Below are 23,995 nucleotides of genomic sequence, written 5' to 3'. Positions count from 1 at the left end.
GTGGTAGTTTGTTTTGAGGAAGCAGCGCGGCTAGCCAGCTCAATTAGCCTACCAGAGATGGGGACGAGAACGAGTCGCCTACACGAAGACACGGTTTCCTCAGCTTTCGGGAAAGATGGGACAAAGCGGGATTCCTGTCGGCGACCTCGCTGCACGAGGCCCACCAGCCTCGTTGTCGACTTTTCGGTGAGCTTCGATGACACTGAGGCTAACCGAAGCCGATCGGAGGAGGGTAGTGACTCGGACCCGGGGCAGCTCGGAGCGAGCGCGGACGGCAGCCCCGCTGACCACCACAGCATCCCCTCTAGCATTGGCCAGGCGTCACCCGGGGACGACGACAACAGCGAGGGGAAACCCGAGGAAGACGGCAATGTTAGCCCAGAGGCTCCCGTCGACGCAGAACACCAGCAGGTTGAGGAGACAGGCCGCACACCACACCGCACCTTTTCCGAGCGGCTGCCCGGGAATCGGCACTCTGCCGCCCGTGTTGGCGCAAGGTCCGCCCGTGTTCGAAGCACACACCAGCGGCCGGTGTCAGAGGCTTGGATCGGCCTTTACCGTTTGAACAATCGCCACGGCAGTAAGTTAACATCTAAACAGCACCAGATATATATGTGTATATATATATTTTTAAAAATACAATCTGTAGCATTTGCGCCACATAAATGACATTTCCTTAGTAACGGGGCTGGTCTGCACCAGTAATTGTGGTTTGGCTCGTTTTTAGATGCCAGGAACGCTTGCATACAGCTAGGCGTTTTTCCACAGAAGCTACATAAAATCCATGGATGTGTTGGAGCTTGAAGATGACGGGAAAAGATTGCGCAATACCTGAGGAGAAGGGGAAAAAATGTGGGGGTTGACTGTGCTTTCATTAGACAGTTGATGTTAATCTGAAGTCAGACAAAATAATAACACAGGGCTATTAAAACCTTGACTAAGAGAAAAATGCAACTGTTGCATCCTTAAGTAAAAGACATGTTTTTTGGATATAACGACATCATAAATGCCACAGTGCAACCCTCAATCAAGCCAGTCTGGAATTAAATGGATTTGCTGAGGAATTTACATTCTTGGACAGATAATCTTTTTTTTTTTTTTTTTTTTTTTTTTTTTTTACCCCTGCTCACATGCTGACTAAAATAATCAGAGGACCTATTGTATGAAGCAGACCTGTGGCATAAAACTGGAAGTGATGATATACAAGTCCATTCAGTTCACAAGGCCTGTTGACAGTGGCTGTCTGTGGTAAATCCTGCAGCATGAAAGTCTTAAGCAACAAACTGCCTTTTTTTAAAAAAAAAAAGAAAAAACTTGCATTAAAATTGGAGCATTAGTGTGCAGAGGAAGCCAAAAAAAATGCACTTGTCTCGGCCTGCATTAGATAATCAGATGAATAGAGATAGTGGAGATGTGACGGCAAGCGTGACATTTTGAGCCAACACAGAGCAGTGTGGTGGATTTCCCAGGCCAGCCCTCTAGCAAGTGTAGGGAAATGGGTCACAACTGCACATGCCTGCTCACTGCTGGCAGCGAATCATAGATGGAGGAGGCAAATGTAGGGCAGCGAGGCACTGTTTCTGCCTGGCTGTCCTATCTACGAATGGCTCGAGCAGTGGCCATCCCTCAAGACTGAGTCAGTGTTTTGAGCAGTGAGTACAGTCAAATAACGCTATTTCAGGTCAGTTACACTCAGGGCAACGTCTTTCTCACCATCTCAGGCATGGGAACGCCTCATTTAGCATGTGTGTTTCAGGCTGCTCTTTGGTTTGCGGTTTCAGCTTGTGCAACCTAGATGTCCAAACACAGCACTTGTGCTCAGCGCGCATCATCTATCATTTATATCGCGCTGTAACACACCGTGTTAATCTTGGGTCTGTTGTGTCTGTGCCCTCTGCAGATATCCGCTGTCCTTTCTGCTCAAAGCCTTTCCCGGGGGGGCGGATTGAGGATCACCTGTTGAGTTGCCTCACATCTCCTCCTCTACCTTACAACAGTAAGTATCGTGCGACTAAAATACTCCTACAGCTGTGTTTATTAAAAGGCTGGTGACTTAATGTCAGGTTTTTTTCCTATGCATAAAAAAAACCATTCTGGCACTCATCAAAGTGCCTTTTGAACTTCCCAGAAGAGAAGATCACAAAGTCTCTGACAAAAATATGAGCAACACTTTATTTTTAAGTAGGCTCTAATTTAATCAAGTCAAAAAAGACATCAAACTGAACGTAATAAGAGGAAAATTCAGACTTCTGTAGACTCATTGCCTTTGCTATATATGGACTGGTTACATGCATTGCCATTCCCCAGAGGGCCATTTTTAGCCTGGAAAAACCCTGATTGTTGATTTGTGTGTTTGTGCATTTACAGCGGATGTGCTCAGTAAAGACAGTGGCGAGTGTTCCATCTGTTTGGAGGATTTGGTACAGGGAGAGACCATCGCCAGACTGGCCTGCCTCTGCGTCTACCACAAGAGGTATGAATGAAATTTAAAATAAAATATAGGGCAGATAAGCTTGTTTCTTCGCTTGGGACAAAACGTGACATTAAAAGTAAACTCACTGGGCAAATGTGGTGGTTTCCAGAGCTGACATCTATCTGAAACAAGGACGCAAAAGTTGTTCTGTACTAGTGTGTATTGTATATAGAGCTACACTTTTCTGAGAATTACAGATTGGTTGCTCATGTCCCAGATAGGATGTGCCAGACTCAACTCTGTAATCTTTGCTAAAGTGATGGAATTGGGAAGCCTTGTTTTGAAATTTGAGATAAAATGGATTAAAGCCAAACATGTGTTCACATTATTTTGACTTATTATTATGCTAATTTCCAGCTGTATGTTTTTAATTCATTTAAACTTTGGCCACGTTTAATAAGAGCATCCTCCATTATAAATATGTGACAGAAAAAAAGGGAAGACTTTAAATATTTTTCAGTAAGAGCTTTTACAACTGTGAAAACACATGCTGGATTATTGCATTTTAATTTGACACTCTTACACAAATACCAGATGTGAGCACAGAGTTTTCTAAGTGGCAATGACATTTCTAGGAAAAAACTAAATGACTATCAACTTTCATAATGTGTTTCAGCCCATTTGACATTTTTAAAACGTGCTGTAATGTTCAACGCTTTATTTTTTTGTAACTTCCAAGGAATTAATGACATTTCTAGGAGATTTTTTTTTACTGTGATCCTGTATGTTGTATGTTTCAGCCAATTTATTTAAAAAAACAGTTTAAAACGAACTGTAATGTTCAGTACTTGATTTTTGGCCAGCTTCCAAGAAGCCACTGATTTCCCCTTAATCTCAGTACAGCCGATTTACCGAGATTAGGTAATCGATCACTCAAGATCCAGCCTGCTGTATTTTTGTAACTTTTAAAAAAATTACAGATAACATAATTAGTTCTCCAAAAGTTGATTCTGTTCATCTGGACGTAGCGTTTTGAGTGGGATTTGTTTTGCTCCATAATAAGGCAGGCCTTTTTGTGCATCACTAAAAGTAGAGCGCAGGACTAAAAACACTGTAAGCACAGTCATGGACACAGTCTGGTCAGTGCTCTGTGTGTGGCTCATTTGGTGAATAACAAATATACATTAGTTGTACAGATTGCAAGTTTTGCAGTTTTATGAATGTTTACGTGCACTGCTGCTGCCATCTCGGATTGTTAAGTCTGGGTCGGTGAGGCTGCTCCGGCTTTCGAAGTTTGAAGATTTCTAACTTCAAATGGAAGTTAGAAGCCGGGAGACAAATAGGATCACTAATCAGGTCTGAGGTATATGAGGACAATCTGCCATAATGTTGTTTCGTGCTTTACTAGCTACACTGCTAACAGACCCAAAATCATTGAATATTTCTACTAAATAAAGAAAGTCAGTCGGTTACTTATGTGAATACATTGTGTGTGTCTTATATAAACCTACTTGTATTGATTGAGTGTCTTATCAATCCTTTTAAACCGTTTATACAAGACTATACAAGTATTCTATTTTTTACTGTTGATTAATCTTATACCGGTTTTCATTATTCAATGTGTTTACCCAACACTCAATACAATTACTTCATTTTGTTTTAGTAGTAGCATCACCCAAAACATTCAGTTTAATTATCCAAAAAAAGGAGCGAGAAGGGAGCACAACCTAAAATCTCCTGCTGGTAAATGTTTTGCTTTAGCTGCTGCTCCCTTTTTTTCCTTTTTTTTCCCATCCAGGCTCATTAAGTATCGACTGTTTGTCTCAGCTCCAGATCAGTGACTTAAAGCCAATAAAAATAAAAGTCATTACCATCTGAAAAACATGAGGTTTGAGGGCACGAGTTAAAAGTAAAGAGGCCATTAACTTGAGGGGGGAAAAAAAAACCTCCTAACAGACTTTTGCAACTCAAAACAAAAAGACAAAGGCAAACAGCCAAAAGAGGCCCCGAGGTTTTCGGGCGTCTTATCTCTGCTCCATTTGCATTCAGCGAGTCAACGAGGCCTTAAAGGATTGACTGCTGAATGTTTACCCTTTTATTTTGGTTTCACACCTCCTGTGAGTGGATTTAGGCCTTGTGGGAGACGCTACAACCACAGGCAGACCTTCGAGCTCCTCCCACATTCGCATGAGTTGATTCAAGTATATCGTCTTGGTGTCTCCACATTCTCAGTGTGCTCTGTCTCCCTGCAGCTGCATTGATTCCTGGTCAAAGGTGAAGCCTTGCTGCCCTGAACATCCCTTTGATTGACTCATGGGGTCACATGTATTCCACGCCGTGACCAACCTGACTCAGGTACGTGCACTGCTGACCTGATAAATGACCAAAACGTGCAGCTAGTACTGCCTGCAGTGAAGAGTAAAGGTGACATTATGGTTCAGCCGTGGTGGCGTGTGCAGTCCGGAGTGCCAGTCTAATTGCACAGAGCGCTTGGTTTCAATAGGGGCAGCATGTGATGTATGTGGCACAACCAGTCTGTGGATTTCCCCTGTTTGTGCTGCCGTTGGTCCATCAGCGAGCTGTGGAGAAAAGCAAACTTATAACAGACTTGGTTTCACTTCAGCTCTTTGAATTTGAAGACAATGCCTCTCACTTTTGTGGTTAACTCTGTTGTTGCTCCCTTCCCTGTTCTGGCCCTCTTACAACCACTCACATGCATTTGGGATTTTGGAGGACTGGAGTGGAGAATGTTTGCATCCCCCTAGGGAGATGCATACGCAAATTGACACAATTGTGGTACACTAAATTACACATAACTACAATTATTAAGTGTAATGTATTTAGGTCACACAGTCATTTAATATGTTGCCAGTACTACAGCTGAGCTGGTGGATTTTTTTGCCTCAGCAATTGTGTTTTTGAAGAACCAGGCCATCAAAGCTATGAAAGAACGACATTTATTATGAGTCCTATTGGCACTAAAGGAAGCTTAGGTGTAACTAAACATTGGATACACTGAGCAGGAAAGTGCTGGTGAGACGGAGAACTACAAGCCCCTCAAACCCCTGAAGACACATTAAGCTGTAAATTTAATTTGCAGAAAGTGTGCTCCGATAACCCACATGTAGGTTACACAATGAAATAAGTGGCTTTGTGCATGCTTGTAATTAACCAAGCTACAGATTAAACTATAGATAAGCACTGCGGTTCGTTGCAACGGGAACAGGAAGTGAGACATTGCCACAACAAGAGCCAACACCAAATAAGAGTGCCAGTATCCACGACTTGTTGGCAAGTTGTTTAAAAAAATAAAATGTGTGGTTAGATTTGTTATCTGGAGGGAAACAGGCCCCCACCTTGAGTGTGAAATTGACGCAAGACAAAAGAGCTGCGACTGTTAATTATGCCATTATTGACGGATCCAGTGGTTGCTTTCTTGATTAGCTATTGTGTGTGATAAATGCCAGCAATGTCTGTAAAATGGTAGTCTGGTATGGATGCACATTAATTTCCTAGTGGATGTGTTATAGATTTATTTATTTACTGTTCATCAAAATGTGTTTTTCAAGATGGATTTATTAGTTGTACTTTTCAGAAAAGTAAAGAAATGCAATGTGAATCTTTTAGTTTAGCATTGGCGTCTGAGCCATAGAGAATATAAAAGATGAAAGCAACTATTTTTTTTTAAAACATTTTTTTACGGGTTCTATTTTGAGAACTCAAGATGAGCTCAATAAGTCATCAGACAATGCCCAGCATACCCTGGTTAATCCTGCTTTCTAAAACAGAATAATCAGATTGAAAGAAACAGTTTGTTTTATTCAATTCAATTTTATTTATATAGCGCCAAATCACAACAGCAGTCTCCTCAAGGCGCTTTATATTGTACAGTAGATACAAAGGAAAAACCCAACAATCATATGACCCCCTATGAGCAAGCACTTCGGGAAGGAAAAACTCCCTTTTAACAGGAAGAAACCAGGCTCAGGGAGGGGCGGGGCCATCTGCTGTGACCAGTTGGGGTAATGATGAAACACATGCTGTGGAAGAGAGACAGAGATTAATAACAGATATGATTCAATGCAGAGAGGTCTATTAACACATAGTGAGAGAGAAAGGTGACTGGAAAGGAAAAACTCAATGCATCATGGGAATCCCCCAGCAGCCAACGTCTATTGTAGCATATCTAAGGGAGGATTCAGGATCACCTGGTCCAGCCCTAACTATATGCTTTAGCAAAAAGGAAAGTTTTAAGCCTAATCTTAAAAGTAGAGATAGTGTCTGTCTCCTGAATCCAAGCTGGAAGCTGGTTCCACAGAAGAGGGGCCTGAAAACTGAAGGCTCTGCCTCCCATTCTACTTTTAAATACTCTAGGAACAACAAGGAAATGGTAAATGGCCTGCATTTGTATAGCGCTTTTACTTAGTCCCTAAGGACCCCAAAGCGCTTTACACTACATTCAGTCATTCACCCATTCACACACACATTCGCGCAATGGCAAGCTACATTGTAGCCACAGCTGCCCTGGGGCACACTGACAGAGGCCTGCAGTGCAAGAGCAAAGTGCTCTAATAGGGTGATATGGTACTACAAGGTCATTAAGATAAGATGGGGCCTGATTATTTAAGACCTTGTATATGAGGAGCAGGAGTTTGAATTCAATTCTGGATTTAACAGGGAGCCAATGAAGGGAAGCCAAAACAGGAGAAATATGCTCTCTCTTTCTAGTCCCTGTCAGTACTCTTGCTGCAGCATTTTGGATTAACTGAAGGCTTTTCAGGGAGTTTTTAGGACATCCTGATAATAATAAATTACAGTAGTTCAGCCTGGAAGTAATAAATGCATGAACTAGTTTTTCAGCGTCACTCTCAAAAATGACTCCAAGGTTCCTCACAGCGTTACTGGAGGCCAAGGTAATGCCATCCAGAGTAAGAATCTGGTTCGATACCATATTTCTAAGATTTTCAGGGCCGAGTAAAATAACCTCAGTTTGATCTGAATTAAGAAGCAGAAAGTTAGCGGCCATCCAGGTCTTTATGTCTTTAAGACATTCCTGCAGTTTAACTAATTGGTGTGTGTTATCTGGCTTCATAGATAGATAAAGCTGCGTGTCATTGGCATAGCGGTGAAAATGTACTATGTCTTCTAATGATGCTGCCTAGGGGAAGCATGTATAATGTAAACAGAATTGGTCCTAGCACTGAACCCTGTGGAACTCCATAATGAACCTCAGTGTGTGAAGAGGACTCTCCATTTACATGCACAAATTGGAGTCTATTAGATAGATATGATACAAACAACTGCAGCGCAGTACCTGAAATGCCTAAAGCATGCTCTAATCGTGCTAAAAGAATATTATGGTCAACAGTATCGAATGCTGCACTAAGGTCTAGCAGGACAAGCACAGAGATGAGTCTACTGTCAGAGGCCATAAGAAGATCATTTGTAACCTTCACTAAAGCTGTTTCTGTGCTGTGATGAGCTCTGAAACCTGACTGAAACTCTTCAAATAAACCATTCCTCTGCAGATGATCTGTTAGCTGTTTGACAACTACTCTTTCAAGGATTTTTGATATGAAAGGAAGGTTGGAGATTGGCCTATAATTAGAGACTGCTGGGTCCAGAGATGGCTTTTTAAGTAAAGGTTTAACTACAGCCAGCTTGAAGGCCTGTGGTACATAGCCGATTATTAGAGATAGGTTGATCATATTTAAGATCAAAGAATTAATTAATGGCAGGACTTCTTTGAGCAGTTTTGTAGGAATGGGGTCTAAAAGACACGTTGATGGTTTGGAGGAAGTAATTATTGAAGTTAACTCAGAAAGATCAATTGGAGAAAAAGAGTCTAACTTAACATCAATGGTACTAAGAGTAGCTGTAGATAATATTACATCTGCGGGATGATTATTGGTAATTTTTTCTCTAATGATTAAAATTTTATTTGTGAAGAAGTTCATGAAGTCATCACTAGTTAACGTTAAAGGGATGGTTGGCTCAACAGTGCTCTGACTCTTTGTCAGCCTGGCTACAGTGCTGAAGAGAAACCTGGGGTTGTTCTTATTTTCTTCAATCAGTGATGAGTAGTAAGCTGTTCTGGCTTTGCGGAGGGCTTTCTTATAAAGCAACAAACTATTTCTCCAGGCTAAATGATGATCTTCTTAATTTGTGACACGCCATTTCCTCTCCAGCTTACGAGTCATCTGCTTTAGGCTACGTGTTTGAGAATTATACCACGGAGTCAGGTACTTCTGATTTGAGACCTTTGTTTTCACAGGAGCTACAGTATCCAGAGTCGTACGTAGTGAGGAGGTAAAATTATTAACAAGATAATCGACCTCTGTTGGCGTAGCGTTCAGGTAGCTGCTCTGCTCTATGTTGGTACAGGGCATTGAAGATGATAACAGTGGGTGGATTACATTCTTAAATTTAGTTACAGCACTTTCAGAAAGACATCTACTGTGATAAAGTCTGCTCTCCACTGCTGTGTAATCAATTATTGTAAATGTTATCAGGAAATGATCAGACAGGAGAGGGTTTTCAGGAAACACTGTTAAATGTTCAGTTTCTATGCCATATGTTAAAACAAGATCTAGAGTGTGATTAAAGTGGTGGGTGGGTTCTTTTACAGTTTGAGAGAAGCCAATTGAGTCTAACCGATTAAATGCCATGTTGAGGCTGTCATTTTTAGCATCTACATGGATATTAAAATCATCCACAATAATTATTTTATCTGAGCTGAGAACTAAATCAGATAAAAAGTCTGAGAAATCAGACAGAAACTCTGTAAGGCCCAGGTGGACAATAGATGATAACAAGTAAGACTGGTTTCTGAGTTTTACAGCATGGCTTTGAAAATGAGTGACTCAGCCAACATGTCACCCAGGTTAGGAAATCCCAGTAAGATGATTTTGTTCATTTGGATTATGCTGATGTGGATACATCCACTTGAACAGACTCAACTTTCTGGGACTGTGCACATAATTTTGTCAGGAAAGTGTTCAAAGGTCAAATCCCAGACGTCTTTTCCCATAAAAAGCAACCAGAGAGACTGCACCCTGGTGGCCATTTAGAAATAATGCAGGTTTAAGACACTGCTGCACTGGTTTCGCTTTTCAGACCAGGAAACTACCTCCGTCTGTTACAGTTTGATAATAGTTCGTCAGATCCATCCATTAAAAAAATGCTCCAATATAATTTAAAATAAAATAAACCAGAGTAGTGGATGAGGCTGAGTAGAAGCTGCTCAGCTCCACCTTCCAGTCAAAGTGGTTGCACCTCTAATTCCATTTTCCAGGTGGATGAGCTCTAAGAAAAACTGCACTCTGCTCTGGGCAAAACTATGCTTATAGGCCAAAATGTTTTGGTTTTGTAAACGGTGTAAAGGTTTTTGTTTTTAACATGGGAGTCTTTTTGATTGACTCACTTGTATTGTCAAGCATCAGGGGACATTTAGGGGACGTCTGCTAGTTCTCAATGGCTGGAAGTTGCTCTTTGATCGAGCCCAAAAGGCAGCCGTTTTCTCCGCTGACTCATTTTTAGAGTGCTGCTCTACTCCTGAAATAAGGGCTTCTGCTGTAAAAAATGTTAATAGTAACATCCAGCATTTGCGTCACAAAACTCCCTGCTTCTGGATTTCTCAGTGTTCACAAAACACTGTGTGTGTGTGGGTGGGTGGGGTTGGGAGAAGCTGCACCCTCAAAGTTTTTGCGTCAGTGCTGAACTTAATAGTGTTTGAATAGAAAATAAATGCTGGCAGCACAAAGAATTTCTGCCTGTGGCCACATTGTTTCTGTAAAACACAAAAAACAACAACAAAAAAGATATAGAATTGACATAAATTTTCACATTTATTTCTGTCTTTGCTGCAGTCTGTTTCTCAGCACAGTCCCCACAGCCTGTATTAATGAATTTTTTTCTTCTTCTTCTTTCATGTCTTTTTCTGCCCTCACAGGAGACTACACTGAATCCGAAAAAACCCCAATAAAAAATGTGTAATTGAACAAACGAAAGCCCACTGTCACTCTTGGACACAGACTACAAATACATGAGCGGAGAACAGACGATCCTAGGAGGAAGCTGCACGTGAAGACACCTGATGCTCTCTGCTGGGATCGCTCCCTTTGAGCTTGACCATTTCAAGCCAAACTCCTCCCGACAGTTTAAAAATCCGTGGTCGAGACATCCCCTCCCGGTTGGAACAGAAACGACGGCGTTTATCCGTCTATTCTGCGCACTTGGCTTTAAACTGCGGAACGTATAAATATTATCATCCTAGAACGAACTTAAACCTGGCTGTGAGGGAAGGGGGGGGGGGGGGCTAAAAAAGAAAAGAAAAAATGGTCTTAACTGTGACTCTGGATCCTCTCCTGTGTATTTTCTCTTCCTCCCAACGGGATTGTTTATTTTATCAAGTGTTTTGCAAAAAAAAAAGACAAAATCCAAAATAGAACGATTATCGTTCCATGTCATACATCGGATGAATGTTTTTTTTTCTCGGCTCACCCCAAAATGAACCAACCTCACACTGAAAGCGCAAACTGTTACTATGTAAACATTGCTTTATTTTGATTGAGCTGGAGGTTGAGGACTTGTATTTGGTGAATGGGGGGCTGCCGTCATTAGGTGTTTTTTTTTTTTTTTTTGTTTGTTTTTTTTTGTTTGTTTGTTTGTTTTTCCTCTCCTGTTACATGTAAACATTTCAGGGGATGTTTGGGGGCCTAACTGTTTGGGGAGCGGAAAAAATAAGTCATTTTTTTGGTAGGTCAGACTCTTGTAGGTGGTTGAATAGCGGTGGGTTTAATGTGCTGCTACTTGGTGAGTGTTGAGGAGGGTTTGTAGGTATTTTATAGGGCCATAGTAGCGCTGGTCTTTGCACCAACTTGTGCACTTTTGTCCCTCGGGCTTGTTTTAGTTTAAACCATAAGATCCAGGATAAGATTGTTTGTTTGTGTGTGTGTTTGTAAGCGTGCGCACGTTTAGATAACAACCAGGGACAGACTATGTCCTGAGCACGACTGTAAATTCAAGTGTGTGTGTGTGTGTGTGTGTGTGTGTGTGTGTGTGTACTGTAAATTGCCCAGAAGTCTGCTTGGTGAACCGGCTTAACTGCATTCAACATCCTTCCTGTTTAATGTTGTATTTGGTACGCAACATGGCGGCTCACATGGTCGAAACTTCTACTTTGAAAGCTGTTTTGGGTTTTTGTCCCTTGCCTCCTCTGTCCTCTGGGGTGTAATTTGGATTCTTTTTCTCCGCTTTTGGACCACGCAACAGTTTCGCCATCTGGTTACACAAATGCCAGATTGAGGGGAGATAAAGGGACAGATGTATTTTTGGAGCAAGTGTACACCATGTGGTATCTGCCTCGATCCATAACACTGGAGGCTACGGACAGCTGATGGTTAATTATTACATAAGCAGCCCCCCCCCCCCCCCCCTCCCATTCCCCTTGTTTGTTTGTTTTATTTAGGCTATTTTATTATCACAGTGCTCATGTTTATTGCTAAATGTGTTTAATGGCTATCCTTGGCCTTTCTTTTTGTGTGTGTGTGTTGATTGCCTTTTGCCTGGTGAAGGGGTTCTTGTGCAAAGAGGTATTTGTGGTGTCGTTTTTGGGGGCTAAGCTGAAGTGGAAGCCCAAACAGTAAGGCTGCTCAACAGATGCTGCCTGATACAGGTTGTACGTAGGCCAGTGGAAACTCTAGCAGAAAGAACAAAAAATATATTGTAACTGATTGCTTTTGCTGCCTGCTCTAAAGGTGTTTACCTTTCAGCGCTGCAGTGGTGTGGGGCGGTTTAGAGGTTGGCCAAGAGGTGAGCCACGCTCACAGGTTTGTTCACCCCAGCCTCTGTTGGTCTTTTATGTCTCCCCCACCCCAATGTTCTGCAGTCTGCGGTGCTATAACCTGTCCCGTCATTAGAGGGCAGCCCTGTGCATGTTTCTCTTATTTTGTATCGGAGAAAAGAAAAATAAAACCAAAAATAGTTTGTGCATTTAGGTCTGTGTTGTTGCGGGGGACAGGGCAGAAGAGGAGGCGCATTGATCATTTAGATGTTCAGATTACATTTGTTGTGGTGATAAGTTATGATATTGTATACTTTGGCTGGGAGGGTTTTAAGGGGGGGTGTTTGTGTGAGTGTGTGTGTGTGTGTGTGTGTGTGTGTGTTCAGAGGGGTGTTGGTGGCAGTTGGGTTGTCAATAAAGATTACAGACAATCCAAAACCGCCACGTTACTCTTGATTTACTTCCTTAACCCCCTCTAAGCTGTGCGGTGCAATACCTCAAATTTTTACCAATGCTAGCTAAATGCTCGGTGTGCAAACTAGCCCGTCTCCAACCAAGGATGTATTTTGTATAAATATTCTCAAGTCTTTGGTTTCGAATCACAGGGCGCCATTTCCCTGCCTGCCCTGTGATTACAGACCGATGTTTAAACTGTCACCACAGCGGTATCTGCATCCCCAAGATATGGACAATCTGCCTTTACTCTGGTATAAAACAAACAAATTGAGTTTTATTTATTAAATTGTAAATATGTAATACAATTCAAGAAAATTGCTTGGTCCTTGTCTGTTCAATATACTGTTTCTAAGCTCCGATCTTTTGTATGTCTCAAAAATTGTTTTTATATGTATTTTTTACAATAAATATGTGTGACAGATGTTTTGTCTGTTTTGTGTGTATATATATTTTTGTTTTGGTTTAAGTTGTCAAAAATGTGTCTCCTTGTTTGTGGAGCTTGACTGTGGTGCCTGCTTAAGTATATGTGTAGATTTCAGGAGTTACATTGGACATGTCATCTCCATATGAACAGAAGGAGAGGAATCTCCAAAAGTTGATACTGTTCATGTGGACGTAGCGTTTTCAGTGGGAGAAACGTTTCGTCACTCATCCAAGTTTCCTCTATCTTATAAACAGAAGGAGAGGCATTACTTGCTCTTTAATAATTAATGTAAAGTAAGCAGAGGAAGGTGTTTGGTAACTAATCTTAAGCCATCGTTGGCTGTTCTTGTTTGTTGTCATCCCCCAATAACAAATAATTCCTAAACATGATGAAAAACATCCACAATGGTGATGTCCTTAAGGTGCAGAAAAATGCACCATTTTGAAAATATGCAAAATTGCTGCTAAAATGCATCTGAGCTACTGAAGCAGATTTGTAAAGGACATCACATTTCAACAAACAAAATGCATAAAAGTAGCACGATTTCAGATACGCTTCATGGTCCAACTCTCATGACTGAAACCAGGCAAACACAGAAGATATTTATGTGGTTTGAGCTAGCAGGGAAAATACATAAAGGCAATGTCCACAAAAAAGTCAGTCATTTTACATTTTACAGCAAGAGATTATTCACAAGTGGGAATACGGTCAAGACATTTGCCAATCTTCCCAGGAGTGAAATGTCCCAACGAGGTCCTGCCCAAGGACTGACTGCAATGCTCTGAGAAACTTGAAATCTAAGAGACTAGAGGCCTCAGTTAGCATGTTAAATGTTACAGTTCATGATGGTCCGATCAGAAAAAGCTGAACAAGTGTGGTTCTTGTTTGGAAGGGTTCCCCAGAGCAAGGTTAATGTAGTTAACTAAAAATAATTAGCTGTGAAAAAACATTTTATAGGACACGTGTAGCTTTAGGATCTGTTACTTTGGTAAAAACTGTATTACAACAAGCCTGCTGAGGCACGTGTTTGAGTTTCTAGATGTCTCCAAGACTGAGTCATCAGCTTTTAAAAGGTTCTGTGTTCTTACTTTAATACTTGTACTGATGCTCCCAAATCTTACCTCTGACATTTGCCCTCCGTAATATAATTAAAAAGAAAAACTTACACGAATAAAACTAAACATTTTGTGACAATAAAAACTAACTTGAAACAGGAAAACTACCCTGGAACTTAAACTGAATTAAAAACAAAGTGAAAATAAAATTAAAAACCAATTAGAAAATGCAAAACTATAATAAGTTAAATGAAATTTAAGACAATTTAAGGCAACCTATGAACCAGAGTGTCTACTCAGCTGTATGGCTTTATCACATTTATATTTAAAGTCCTAAAAGAAACAATAATTGGATTTGTATTACTGTCGTAGGCTGACTTAAAGACTGCCACTAAGTAATGCACCTACTTTACAAAAATCATCAGTAACAAGCCAGCATATCAGTTATTTCAGGCTTATATGCATATGTGGCAGACAGCAAAGTGCACACTGCTGAGCATAGAAGAGGTTTGTGAGAGCCAGACAGCACAATGAGGGAGCTTTTATAAAGCACAGTACACTGTGTTCAGGTCAGAGACATTATAAGAGCGAGACGTGGCACTCAAACAATCCTGAATTTAAATGCATGAGTAATTCAGCAGGAGTAATAAAAATCAAATCCTTCCAATCCTTATTTCAGATGAAAGTCACCAAACGTTTTAAGCATAACCTGGAGATTCCATACATGCAATTTTTGTGTCTTGTGACCACCGACATTACAGTTAATTGAAATAATGCTTTAAAATAAACGTCCAAGTATCTAAACTAGCTCAGCTGTAGCTCCTGCAGCTGGTACCTGCAAGTCCCAGCACAGCCCAACCATTATGCAATGGTATGAGTCATTGTGCAATGAAGACAAATATCACACAGTTCCCATTTACGAAATCTGAGCTTTAAGTTTGTGATGTGGTCATTTTCAAGTTCCGAATTTCAGACTTTATTCTGCATTAAATCTAAAAATCAGGGCGGGCACAACATGTTACTGTTGCATTTAAAAGCATGTTTTGTGCCTTAGTTCTTTTTACAGTTGAAACCACAACATCCCCTCAGTATCTGTGAACTGAAGCTCTCAGCTCTACCACATGATGCCCCTCAGCCATTTCCTCTTCTGCACTCGACGTCACCATTGAACTCTAAGCTTGAACTGCTCCAGAAATTGACCTGAAGAAAGTAAAGTAACTTTAAATTTTTAGGAAGTGTCCGGCAGCCAGTGTTACAAGAATCACAGCATTCGTCGAGGAAAGAATGGATTTTCCTAAATATCAACACACGCTATGGTTGTTTTGTATAAACACAATAAAAATGAAACTGAAAAGAGGCAGTGAGGTAAACAGACCTGAAAATATACCACAACCCTCTTCAAAAATATAAGCTATGTCATAATTTAAAAATAATAAACCTGTGAAATAAAAGCTATTACTTAAATAACAACTCCTCTTAGTGTCTGTTCATTATGGTTGTGTGTGTATATATACTGTTTTTAATTAAGGACAGCAGACATTAAAAATAACTGAAGTAAACACAAAATATTTTGTGTTGTCCCAAAAGAGGAATATTTATCCTAGTACTTTTATTTTCTTGAGGGAAATGTGAGCACTGAATGAGCTGTCTGGAAATAGGTTGCACACTTGTTATTGTAATTACAGTCTATGCCTGGCAGCAGCAGACAAACTGAATATGTGAATATTTTCAGGACAGCTTTCCAAAGACAAAATATTACCCCAGATTTCTATGAATATTGTATTTAGTTAGCATTTATAAATACTATTTTTTAAAAAGAACTATTTGTGTTATACTTTAAGTACTTCCTCATAATTTGAATAAAACCAGACAATTATGAATGTACTCATGTTCAAGCACGTGTTTCTACATTTGCACACATAAGCAATACTTTGAACCACAGACAGACAGGTAAAAAAAATCACGTAATTCTTTGTTTTTTACATTCATCAGGTCCCAATTAGCCCAAATAGCAAAGAGAAATTAAAAATGCATGCCATGAAAGAGTTCGGGTTTTAGGAGGTTAAAGTGAATGAAAGTTTAACAGATTCAAAATGAAAGCAGAACAGTCAGTAGCTTCTGATCAGATGATTCGAGAGGCTGACTGCTGGAGTAAGGTCTCAGCAAATTTGCTGCAGAAGGAGAAGCCTGGCCATATTGTCACAAACTGCAGTTTAGGTAGACTGTGAGAAAAAGGATACGGCAGGATGACGGCAACACGTGGCAAACCTTTATTCAGGTTGCAAGCAGTCCAGGAAACAAGTCCAAAAACAGGGGCAAACAGAAGCCAAATCAATGCAAAGAAGGCACACAACTTTTACATTTTTACAGCACTCAATTCTGGAAGTTCAGACTGAGGAGGACCCTGGGAAGTTCCTGGACACTTTAATGGCCAACGATCTGTTAAGAAACAAAGGAGTTTTTAAACCCTGTCAGTCATCACAAGGTTTCGCCACTTTAAAGTGGAAGGAAGTGAAACTTGATATCACGTAAGTAAAATATACAGCTGCCATCGTCAGCCTGTCCAGGTTTAACGAGTAGCCTTCATCACATAAAGTACTGTGGGATTATCAAGCAACAGAGGTAGGAAGAACAATGATTTACTCTCTATTATAGACCTATACTACAGTAGGTAAAAGGTAACGTCCTGTGTACCTGACACCAGTGCTTCTCCTACTGGTAAAAACAACTATTTACAAGTTTTATAGTTTACTTAATTTGCACTGTTCTTGTTTCATTTAATTATCTGGACTGCTTTTTCTAAATAAGGCAGCATTTTTTCATTCATGGATCTGATCATGTCTAATTTCAGACTCTTACTTTACTGATGTTGTGATCATTATTTAAGTTTTGCTGTGTTTAGACGTTCAGATTCTTGTGGATGTCTGATATGATTTCCAGTCGTAGCGTGGCCAAAAACCTGAAAGGTTTAAAAGGCCACCATGACTCTGGGTCAGTTCCCTTTATAGACTTCTAATTCAAATGTCCATAAAAAACAGAATTCATGTAAGATGCGGCAAAAACTGAGCTCTATCCATTAAACACTTCATTGTCTACAAGTAGTCTTAACTTAAAAAAGATCAAGGATATTCACAGCAACAGTTCATTTGTAACAAAATTAGCTAAAATAATATTGTGTAATGTGCATTAAACTTAAATGAAGTAAAGTAAGGTCATTTGTGTTCAAGTGTTTAATTTAAGTAAAGACAGCATGTCTAATTTTAGTGTGAAAGCTGCAATATAGTTTGCTGCAAACACTCAAAATGCAGCTACAAAATAAGTTCAGTTTAATTGGGTATCATAAATCTTTTAGCCAACATCAGCTGACACAACACCAACTTTCCCACGGTAAATGCTGAAATCAAACGTTTTACTTCTCAGTGCCCACATCATTCTTGTGTATCAAGTCAGCAGCAAGCCTGGATTTTTTAAAAAACAATCTGCATCTGACTTAAGCAATGCTGTGCATGACCCTTCTGTCCCCATTCAGAATTATGGCAGCTATTTGAAACCAAATATACGAGTAGAAATATTCTTTTAGTAGCTCGGTTACTGATTTTAATGACGTCCTCGTGTTTTATTGTATTTTTTTAAACCTTGCACTTTCCACTTGTGCTGATATACATACCACAGCTGATGTTTACTTGAATTTAACTTTTACATTTGGTTCCTCTTTTGTCACTGACTTTCAGTTTTTACCAGAATGTCAGCAGACTCCATCACTTCCAAGGAGACGCAGCACGATCCCGGCTCTGATGTCCCCTCAGCATCGATGCATTCCTACCAAGGAGAGCAGCCTCCAGCCTACTCTGAAGCCCCACCAGTGTACAAACCACCTCAAATCTCTCGTTATGAGTCTTTCCATGACATAAACCCACAGATATCATCAGAAACGACTCCGCTGGTGTCCTCATCTTCCTCTGATGACGAGATAGTGAGGAAAGGGTTTATTAGAAAGGTTTGTACGCTACGTTTTGGACGATAACTCTAAGAATCCACCATAAATGTTGAAAATCTTTCTGAGACATGTGCGCCAAGTACTCTTTGTATTTGCTGCAACACAACAACACAAAACTGCTTTCTTTTGTTGTTGTTATGATCAGTAATTTTAACTCCATTTAGCTATAAAATAAGTAATATTATGCACCTTAAAAAAATCAGACTAAATTAAATGAGTAAGTAAACTTTCTTGCCCCTGAAAAATGACATATTTTTCTATATTCTGAAACTGAAAATAACACAAAAGCTCATATAAATAAAGCAATTTTTAAAACTAAAAACTAGACTGAAACAATAAAAGAGGAAAAGAATCAAAAAGGAATTAAAACATACAAAACTTAAGTAAACCTGAATTTCACAGCCAGTTACAGGAAGCCGTAATGGCACGTCAACATAGCAGCCAGATGTTTTGGTCGGGTCTTTCACACAACAGCCACTTGGAGTGGGAGAAGTTGGGTGTTTCAAATCCTGTTTACTTTTAGGGAGCTGTTTATTTTATGAAATGGTAATTGCAGCACGTGGTATTCACATGTTACAGTTGGCAAAATCAGGAACTATTTTGTGCCTGTATGCTGAAGATTAAGGAGGCTGTTTCTCTCACGTTCTTCCTGAGCACAAATAAGTAGATTATTTTCACTTATTTTCAAGGACCACACAAGCATCCTTGAATTTCCACACTCTCCCTGAGCCTGCAAGGGTCCTTACCGGGTACTCCAGCTTTCTCCACAGTCCAGAGACCCACACTTTGGTTAACTGTTGATATTAAACAGGCCAAATGTGATCGGCTGCCACTCTGTTAGGATGGCCACAGAGTAACAACCTCTCCAGTGACCCTGAACTGGATAAGTTGAGGAAAATAAATAGATGATCTACATACAACCCAATTTGAGTGGGACTAGCCAGTAAAGAAATTGTATAACAACCCATCTTTATTTTAATATAGAGAACTAAAAGTATGTTTTAAAAACAATAACATTTAATGAACCCTGCTTTTGCAGATGATACACCTTAAAAAGTGTAATTTCAACAGTATATCTGATTTATTGTACATTATAATTCACAGCGACTGTTGAAAAGCACAAACTCTTTACATGTTTCACGCACTAAACATTGATAGTATTTTACTCTTTGATTGAAATAACGTCTCGAGATCTAAAAATACTCAACTTTTAATATTCTTTGACTCCAGTGTGATGAAGTTGGTGTTACCTCACCAGGTACTGTATGCATTTTACTGAAAAATCAAAGATTTCTTTGGGCCATCCTGGGGGCTGGTCTGGGGTCTTTGGTGAGCCAGCTCTGGCCCCAGAACTGCATGTTTGACACCATGTTTATAATATTTCAAAGCAGCCTCTGACTAAGGAAACAGCTGACATTGTTGGACTAGTTCTTCTTTGTTAATGTGAGAAAAACATTTGCAGTTTTCTCTTACAGTGTAGTTACTTAGTAATAAAGTTGTAATTTAAAAAACAAAACTTAGCTTTTTCTCTTTTCCTGCACAGGTTTTTAGCATCGTGACGCTCCAGCTGCTGTTCACCTTCACTGTAGTGTGCGTGTTCACCTTCTCCAGTGTGGTCAAAGAGGCAGTGCAATCAAACATTTGGGTCTATCTCAGTTCCTTCATCATCTTCGTTGTGGTCGCCATCGCCCTCACTTGCTGCAAGTCCTTCAGCCACCATCACCCGTGGAACATTGTGGCACTGGTGGGTCACAAATAACAAAACCATGCACCAAATGGATATGAAACATGGCACAGTCACATTTTGGAAAGAGAAGTGAAATACTTTGGTCATGCAGTCAGGATGGCACCTCAGCTTGTGAACCACTTAACTAAAAACTAGAAGTTTAAGTATAAGTGCTAAGTGCTCAGCAATAACTTTTTTTAAAAAAGGAAATAAAGGTCAGAATAAGAACAACAGCAACAAAAAAAATCACTGATGACTTTTGTCAAAGATTTAGACTTCCACAAACAGATGGTAAATGTTCTGGCACTTATGTAGCACTTGTCTATTCTAACTGAGCACTCAAAGCTCTAAATGACTTGTGAAAAGTTGCAAAACAAAACCTCTAAAGTTTTCTCTAAAGGGCAGCAGATTCACTGAGTGATTTCAGGTTTGGTTGGCGTGTTAATTTAGGACAGGCTCTTCCTGTTCCTGTTGTTGTTAAAACTGCACGTACAGCAGAGCAAAGCGCAAGCAGAAGCTCACTGCTGCACCTTTTCTTTTAAAAGCACTCATTAAGTGCATTCATGTCTGAATGCATGGCAAGTGTATGAATGAGTGTTTGTATAAGAGAAAAAGAAAAAGCCTTAAACCAAACCTGCTCAGGTGTTCTGCTTTCTTATCTAGGTCACCTCAACCCAGCAATTCCCGGAAGAGACTGGCAAACACAACAAACTAGAAAAGCAGAGGCCAAAAGGCCACATTGCCCGAATATAAAAGTTAGTTTTTTCAATGTCGGAAACAAGCATCCATACCTGAAGACCACGTTCACACAATTTCTTTCTGGCCTTCTTGTACATGTTCTCTTCTGTTTTCATTATTTGACATGTTCTTATTTTTTGTTTTGAGTGAAAATAAGTGGAAAATGTGTTTCACGTGTTCTGGAGATGTTTAATGCACTTAATTTTCTACCTCCAGTTTGTTGTCACCGTGAGCATGTCATACATGACGGGGACCATCGCCTCCTTTCACAACACCACTGCTGTGATCCTCGCTATGGGAGTAACGCTGGCCATTTCTATCTCAATCATCGCTTTTTCAGCGCAGGTGAGACCGTCAGGCTGTGCAGAAGCGCTGCGTTTGAAAAGCTTTCTTCTTCTTCACAAAAGCAGAGTGCAGATTTCTCAGCTGACTTTGAAGTCAAAACTCTGAAAAGTTTCTATAAAGAAAATCCACAGCACATCAGAATAACACAAAATGCATGCAGTGAAAAATGTAACGTGAAAGGGAAGCTGATTAACTATTTGGTCATAGATGATTTTAATAGACTGATATTTGTAAGACTGATATCAATATTTGGTTATTCAAAAATCGAATATTCTGATATTTCAGATTTTTTTTTCTTTCAGACACATGAAACATAAATAGATTCCCCTAACATTCATTATCTGTAGTTATTTATTTACTGCTTTACGTTCTGCCCGACTGCTTGGATCAGCGGGTTGTTTTGTTTGTGGCGTTTCCAACATGTGTTGCCAGCAGGGAAGTTGCAGGTTGCCCTCTGGTGGACAAACTATGCAACTTCACCACTCATACCATGGTTGAAGGATTCCATTATTATTTTATTTTTTTTAAATTTTCATTTATAAATACCGATACTGATCAGCCCAACCAATAGTTTTTGTATTCTCCCCTCTATTTTTTAATGATTAAGCAATCTTTCATTTTAAAGAAAATTATAAATCACTGGTCCCGGCTCTTTCAGTGCAAACATTTGCTAATTTTGCAGGGTTTTTTTTTATATCACAGTAAATGTAATATTGCTCATATTGTAGATTATTTCTCATCCAAGACATTTAAATACATCAACATAGTCCCTTGGAGATTATGCAAACACTTCTTCCTTACATTTGAAAGATCTGAAATGCCTTATTTTATGAGACTCTCATATGCTTCAAGTTTCAAAAGATTAATATTTCACATGTTCATTTCATATGTCACACAGTTACTGTGCACTACAGAAAAAAAATCTAAATAAGATTAGACTCTGATAGATTATTTAATAATGACATTCATGTCTTTATGTCTTTCTGTTATTTGCAGACTCGCTATGATTTTACTTATTGCAACAGTGCTTTGTTGATTCTGGTCGTGGACGTCGCCATGTTTGGGATATTTTGCACATTCTACTACAGCTACATCGCTGAAGTTATCTATGGATGTCTGGGAGCTCTGTTGTTTTCATTGGTGAGAGAAGGAACAAGATCCAGTAAGGTCCACAGGTTTTCGAACGAGGACACTTTTAAAATACAACAAAGAGTTTCAGCTTTAATTCAAGGAGTTTAAATAAATCTGCATTAGCTGTATTTTGTTTAATTTAAAATACAGTGTATTTTAATATAATTTGATCGCATTTTTCTCACACTGGTCTAAATCTCCTCCTCCTCTGCCTCTCTTAGTACCTGGTGATCGACTGTCAGCTGGTGATGGGGAGGATGGCCTACAGTGCAGATCCAGAAGATTACATCAACGCTGCTCTCAGAATCTACCTAGATGTAGTCCTAATTTTCCTCTACATCCTGGGGAGGAGGTGAAACTGCATATACAAAACAAACGGACACTTCAGACTGTGGATTAAAATGTCCTCTATCATTATGTGCTGTATATAATCTCCTCGCATCATGTCACACAAAAAAAAACATCAATGTTTGCATAGAATCTTGTCTTTGTCTCAGATTTAAATCCATTAAAAATCAAACAAACAAAAACACCACACTTTATGTTGAGTCATTTATTTTTATTCCCACTCTTCAAAATGTGGTCATCCTCATAACAGATCCAGAAGAATATTTGTGTTACAACAAACACCTACACTAAAACCATCCTACCCTTAATAATGATAATGAGACCTTCTACTCATCCAAGGATGCTTAGTAATATACATATACAGGGACAAAAAGTAGTGCAAAAGGTTTTGTGTATCCTCTCCATGTCAAAGAGATACATCTAGTATAACAAACCTCTGTCGAACAACAGCTTTTTCTTATAAATGATACCAGGAAAAAAAGAGAAACTGTAGAAAATCCAAGAAAAAGTTGAATTCAAAGTTGATGTTATCCCTCAGTTGGTCCCTCAGACACTCATTTATATATGGAGATGCAGAACCTTCAGCAAATCCTGCTGCCAGCATCAGTGATTATTTTGAGTTATTTTAACCCAGCAGTCAATTCTATATAAGATGTCAAAGAAGTGAAAATGCTGGCACTAATCCCAAGATGGGGGGGAAAAAATCCATTCATATGCAAGATTTTCCTTTTTAATATAATTTATTGTATAATGAAACATCCACCAGTCATGCCTGTGATGACGCATCTACAGTTTTTGTCTTGGAAAAAACCCTAAAACAATTCATTATATTATAAAAACAGCTGTAAATGATTTTTCTCAGTTGAGCAATTGCTGCAGCCTTATATGAACGAGTGTTTTCAGGTGTAACATCAAACCCCCACCCATGGCCCGAAACATAGAAGTTAACGCTACATGAAGAATGACTAAAAAACCCTAAACATTCATCCATATTTCATAAAGGCACACAGTTCCCAAGGCTTCACCACAGTGATGAGTAGTTAAACTTTACACGCAGCAGGTACCTCATGCGAGTCTGTGCAGGATTGTAAACAATGAACTCGTTGTAGAGCAGGGAGTAAGCGTTAGATTTACCCACTCCCGTTTTCACACCAGGCCCCATCGGCACCGTCACACCGTCCCTGAGAAAGAAATCGAGAAACAATAAAATAAATCCGTGGGATTAACACAAATGACCTTTGTTTAAAATTTTTTCTAGGTGATTGTAAAAAAAATTTCCACAAAAAGGAAAACATTCTGCACTCTTTGGCTTCAATTTCTTTTTTTTTCTTCGGGTATTTTTAGGATCTTTGGGGATCCATCCTCTTAACTCCTTCTCCAGTTCAGAATCATGGAAAAGCTCAATCGCAACCCAGATATCTTGGAGCGAGAGGCAAAGGCCAACACAAGACAGACAACCACTCACATTCTTATTTATCGCTAATTTAGAATTACCAATTAACCTAACAAGCCGAGGAAGCGCACATAGGGAGAGCATGCAGACTCCAGCTGGCCAGGAGATTCACACCCAGGACCTTC

At 39.7% G+C, this 23,995-nt stretch overlaps 3 protein-coding genes across 5 annotated transcripts in view; 2 read left to right on the top strand and 1 right to left on the bottom strand.

The window, feature by feature from the left end:
* The first annotated feature begins 57 nt into the window (after positions 1 to 57).
* On the top strand, positions 58 to 13,074 carry LOC146497355 (uncharacterized). Its single transcript, XM_085139345.1, has 5 exons — positions 58 to 580; positions 1,901 to 1,996; positions 2,368 to 2,473; positions 4,666 to 4,768; positions 10,365 to 13,074. Exons 1-4 carry the CDS (start codon positions 58 to 60, stop codon positions 4,721 to 4,723), a joined length of 783 nt encoding a protein of 260 aa, XP_084995471.1. The 3' UTR covers positions 4,724 to 4,768; positions 10,365 to 13,074.
* The window catches only part of parp2 (poly (ADP-ribose) polymerase 2), a 33,645-nt gene continuing 12,841 nt past the window's right edge, over positions 3,192 to 23,995 (bottom strand). For both annotated transcript variants that reach the window (XM_085139318.1, XM_085139319.1), the window contains exon 17: positions 3,192 to 23,598. In XM_085139318.1, the coding sequence (XP_084995444.1) occupies positions 23,439 to 23,598 (160 nt within the window). In that variant the 3' untranslated portion in view covers positions 3,192 to 23,438. The remainder of the gene's footprint in view (positions 23,599 to 23,995) is intronic.
* Positions 16,354 to 22,650, top strand: LOC146497354 (protein lifeguard 1). Of its 2 annotated transcripts, none has more exons than XM_085139344.1 (6): positions 16,354 to 16,660; positions 17,864 to 18,129; positions 19,673 to 19,873; positions 20,810 to 20,938; positions 21,935 to 22,078; positions 22,291 to 22,650. In XM_085139344.1, exons 2-6 carry the CDS (start codon positions 17,875 to 17,877, stop codon positions 22,423 to 22,425), a joined length of 864 nt encoding a protein of 287 aa, XP_084995470.1. In that variant the 5' UTR covers positions 16,354 to 16,660; positions 17,864 to 17,874; the 3' UTR covers positions 22,426 to 22,650. The 2 variants fall into 2 exon arrangements, with proteins under 2 accessions (XP_084995470.1, XP_084995469.1); XM_085139343.1 differs by having other exon boundaries at positions 16,645 to 16,754.

This window comes from Neolamprologus multifasciatus, chromosome 18 (assembly GCF_963576455.1).
Source record: "Neolamprologus multifasciatus chromosome 18, fNeoMul1.2, whole genome shotgun sequence".
Lineage (NCBI taxonomy): Eukaryota > Metazoa > Chordata > Actinopteri > Cichliformes > Cichlidae > Neolamprologus > Neolamprologus multifasciatus.
The sequence above is the reverse complement of the archived record's forward strand: the minus strand, read 5'-3'. Positions and strand labels throughout refer to the sequence as shown.

Excerpts from the sequence above, each read along its gene's own strand:
- LOC146497354 (XM_085139344.1), top strand. The coding sequence starts at position 17,875 with ATGTCAGCAGACTCCATCACTTCCAAGGAGACGCAGCACGATCCCGGC. Across the intron at positions 18,130-19,672 it reads GGAAAGGGTTTATTAGAAAG|GTTTTTAGCATCGTGACGCT; the intron begins GTTTGTACGCTA and ends TTTCCTGCACAG. Across the intron at positions 19,874-20,809 it reads CGTGGAACATTGTGGCACTG|TTTGTTGTCACCGTGAGCAT; the intron begins GTGGGTCACAAA and ends TTCTACCTCCAG.
- LOC146497355 (XM_085139345.1), top strand. The coding sequence starts at position 58 with ATGGGGACGAGAACGAGTCGCCTACACGAAGACACGGTTTCCTCAGCT. Across the intron at positions 581-1,900 it reads TTTGAACAATCGCCACGGCA|ATATCCGCTGTCCTTTCTGC; the intron begins GTAAGTTAACAT and ends TGCCCTCTGCAG. Across the intron at positions 1,997-2,367 it reads TCCTCCTCTACCTTACAACA|CGGATGTGCTCAGTAAAGAC; the intron begins GTAAGTATCGTG and ends GTGCATTTACAG.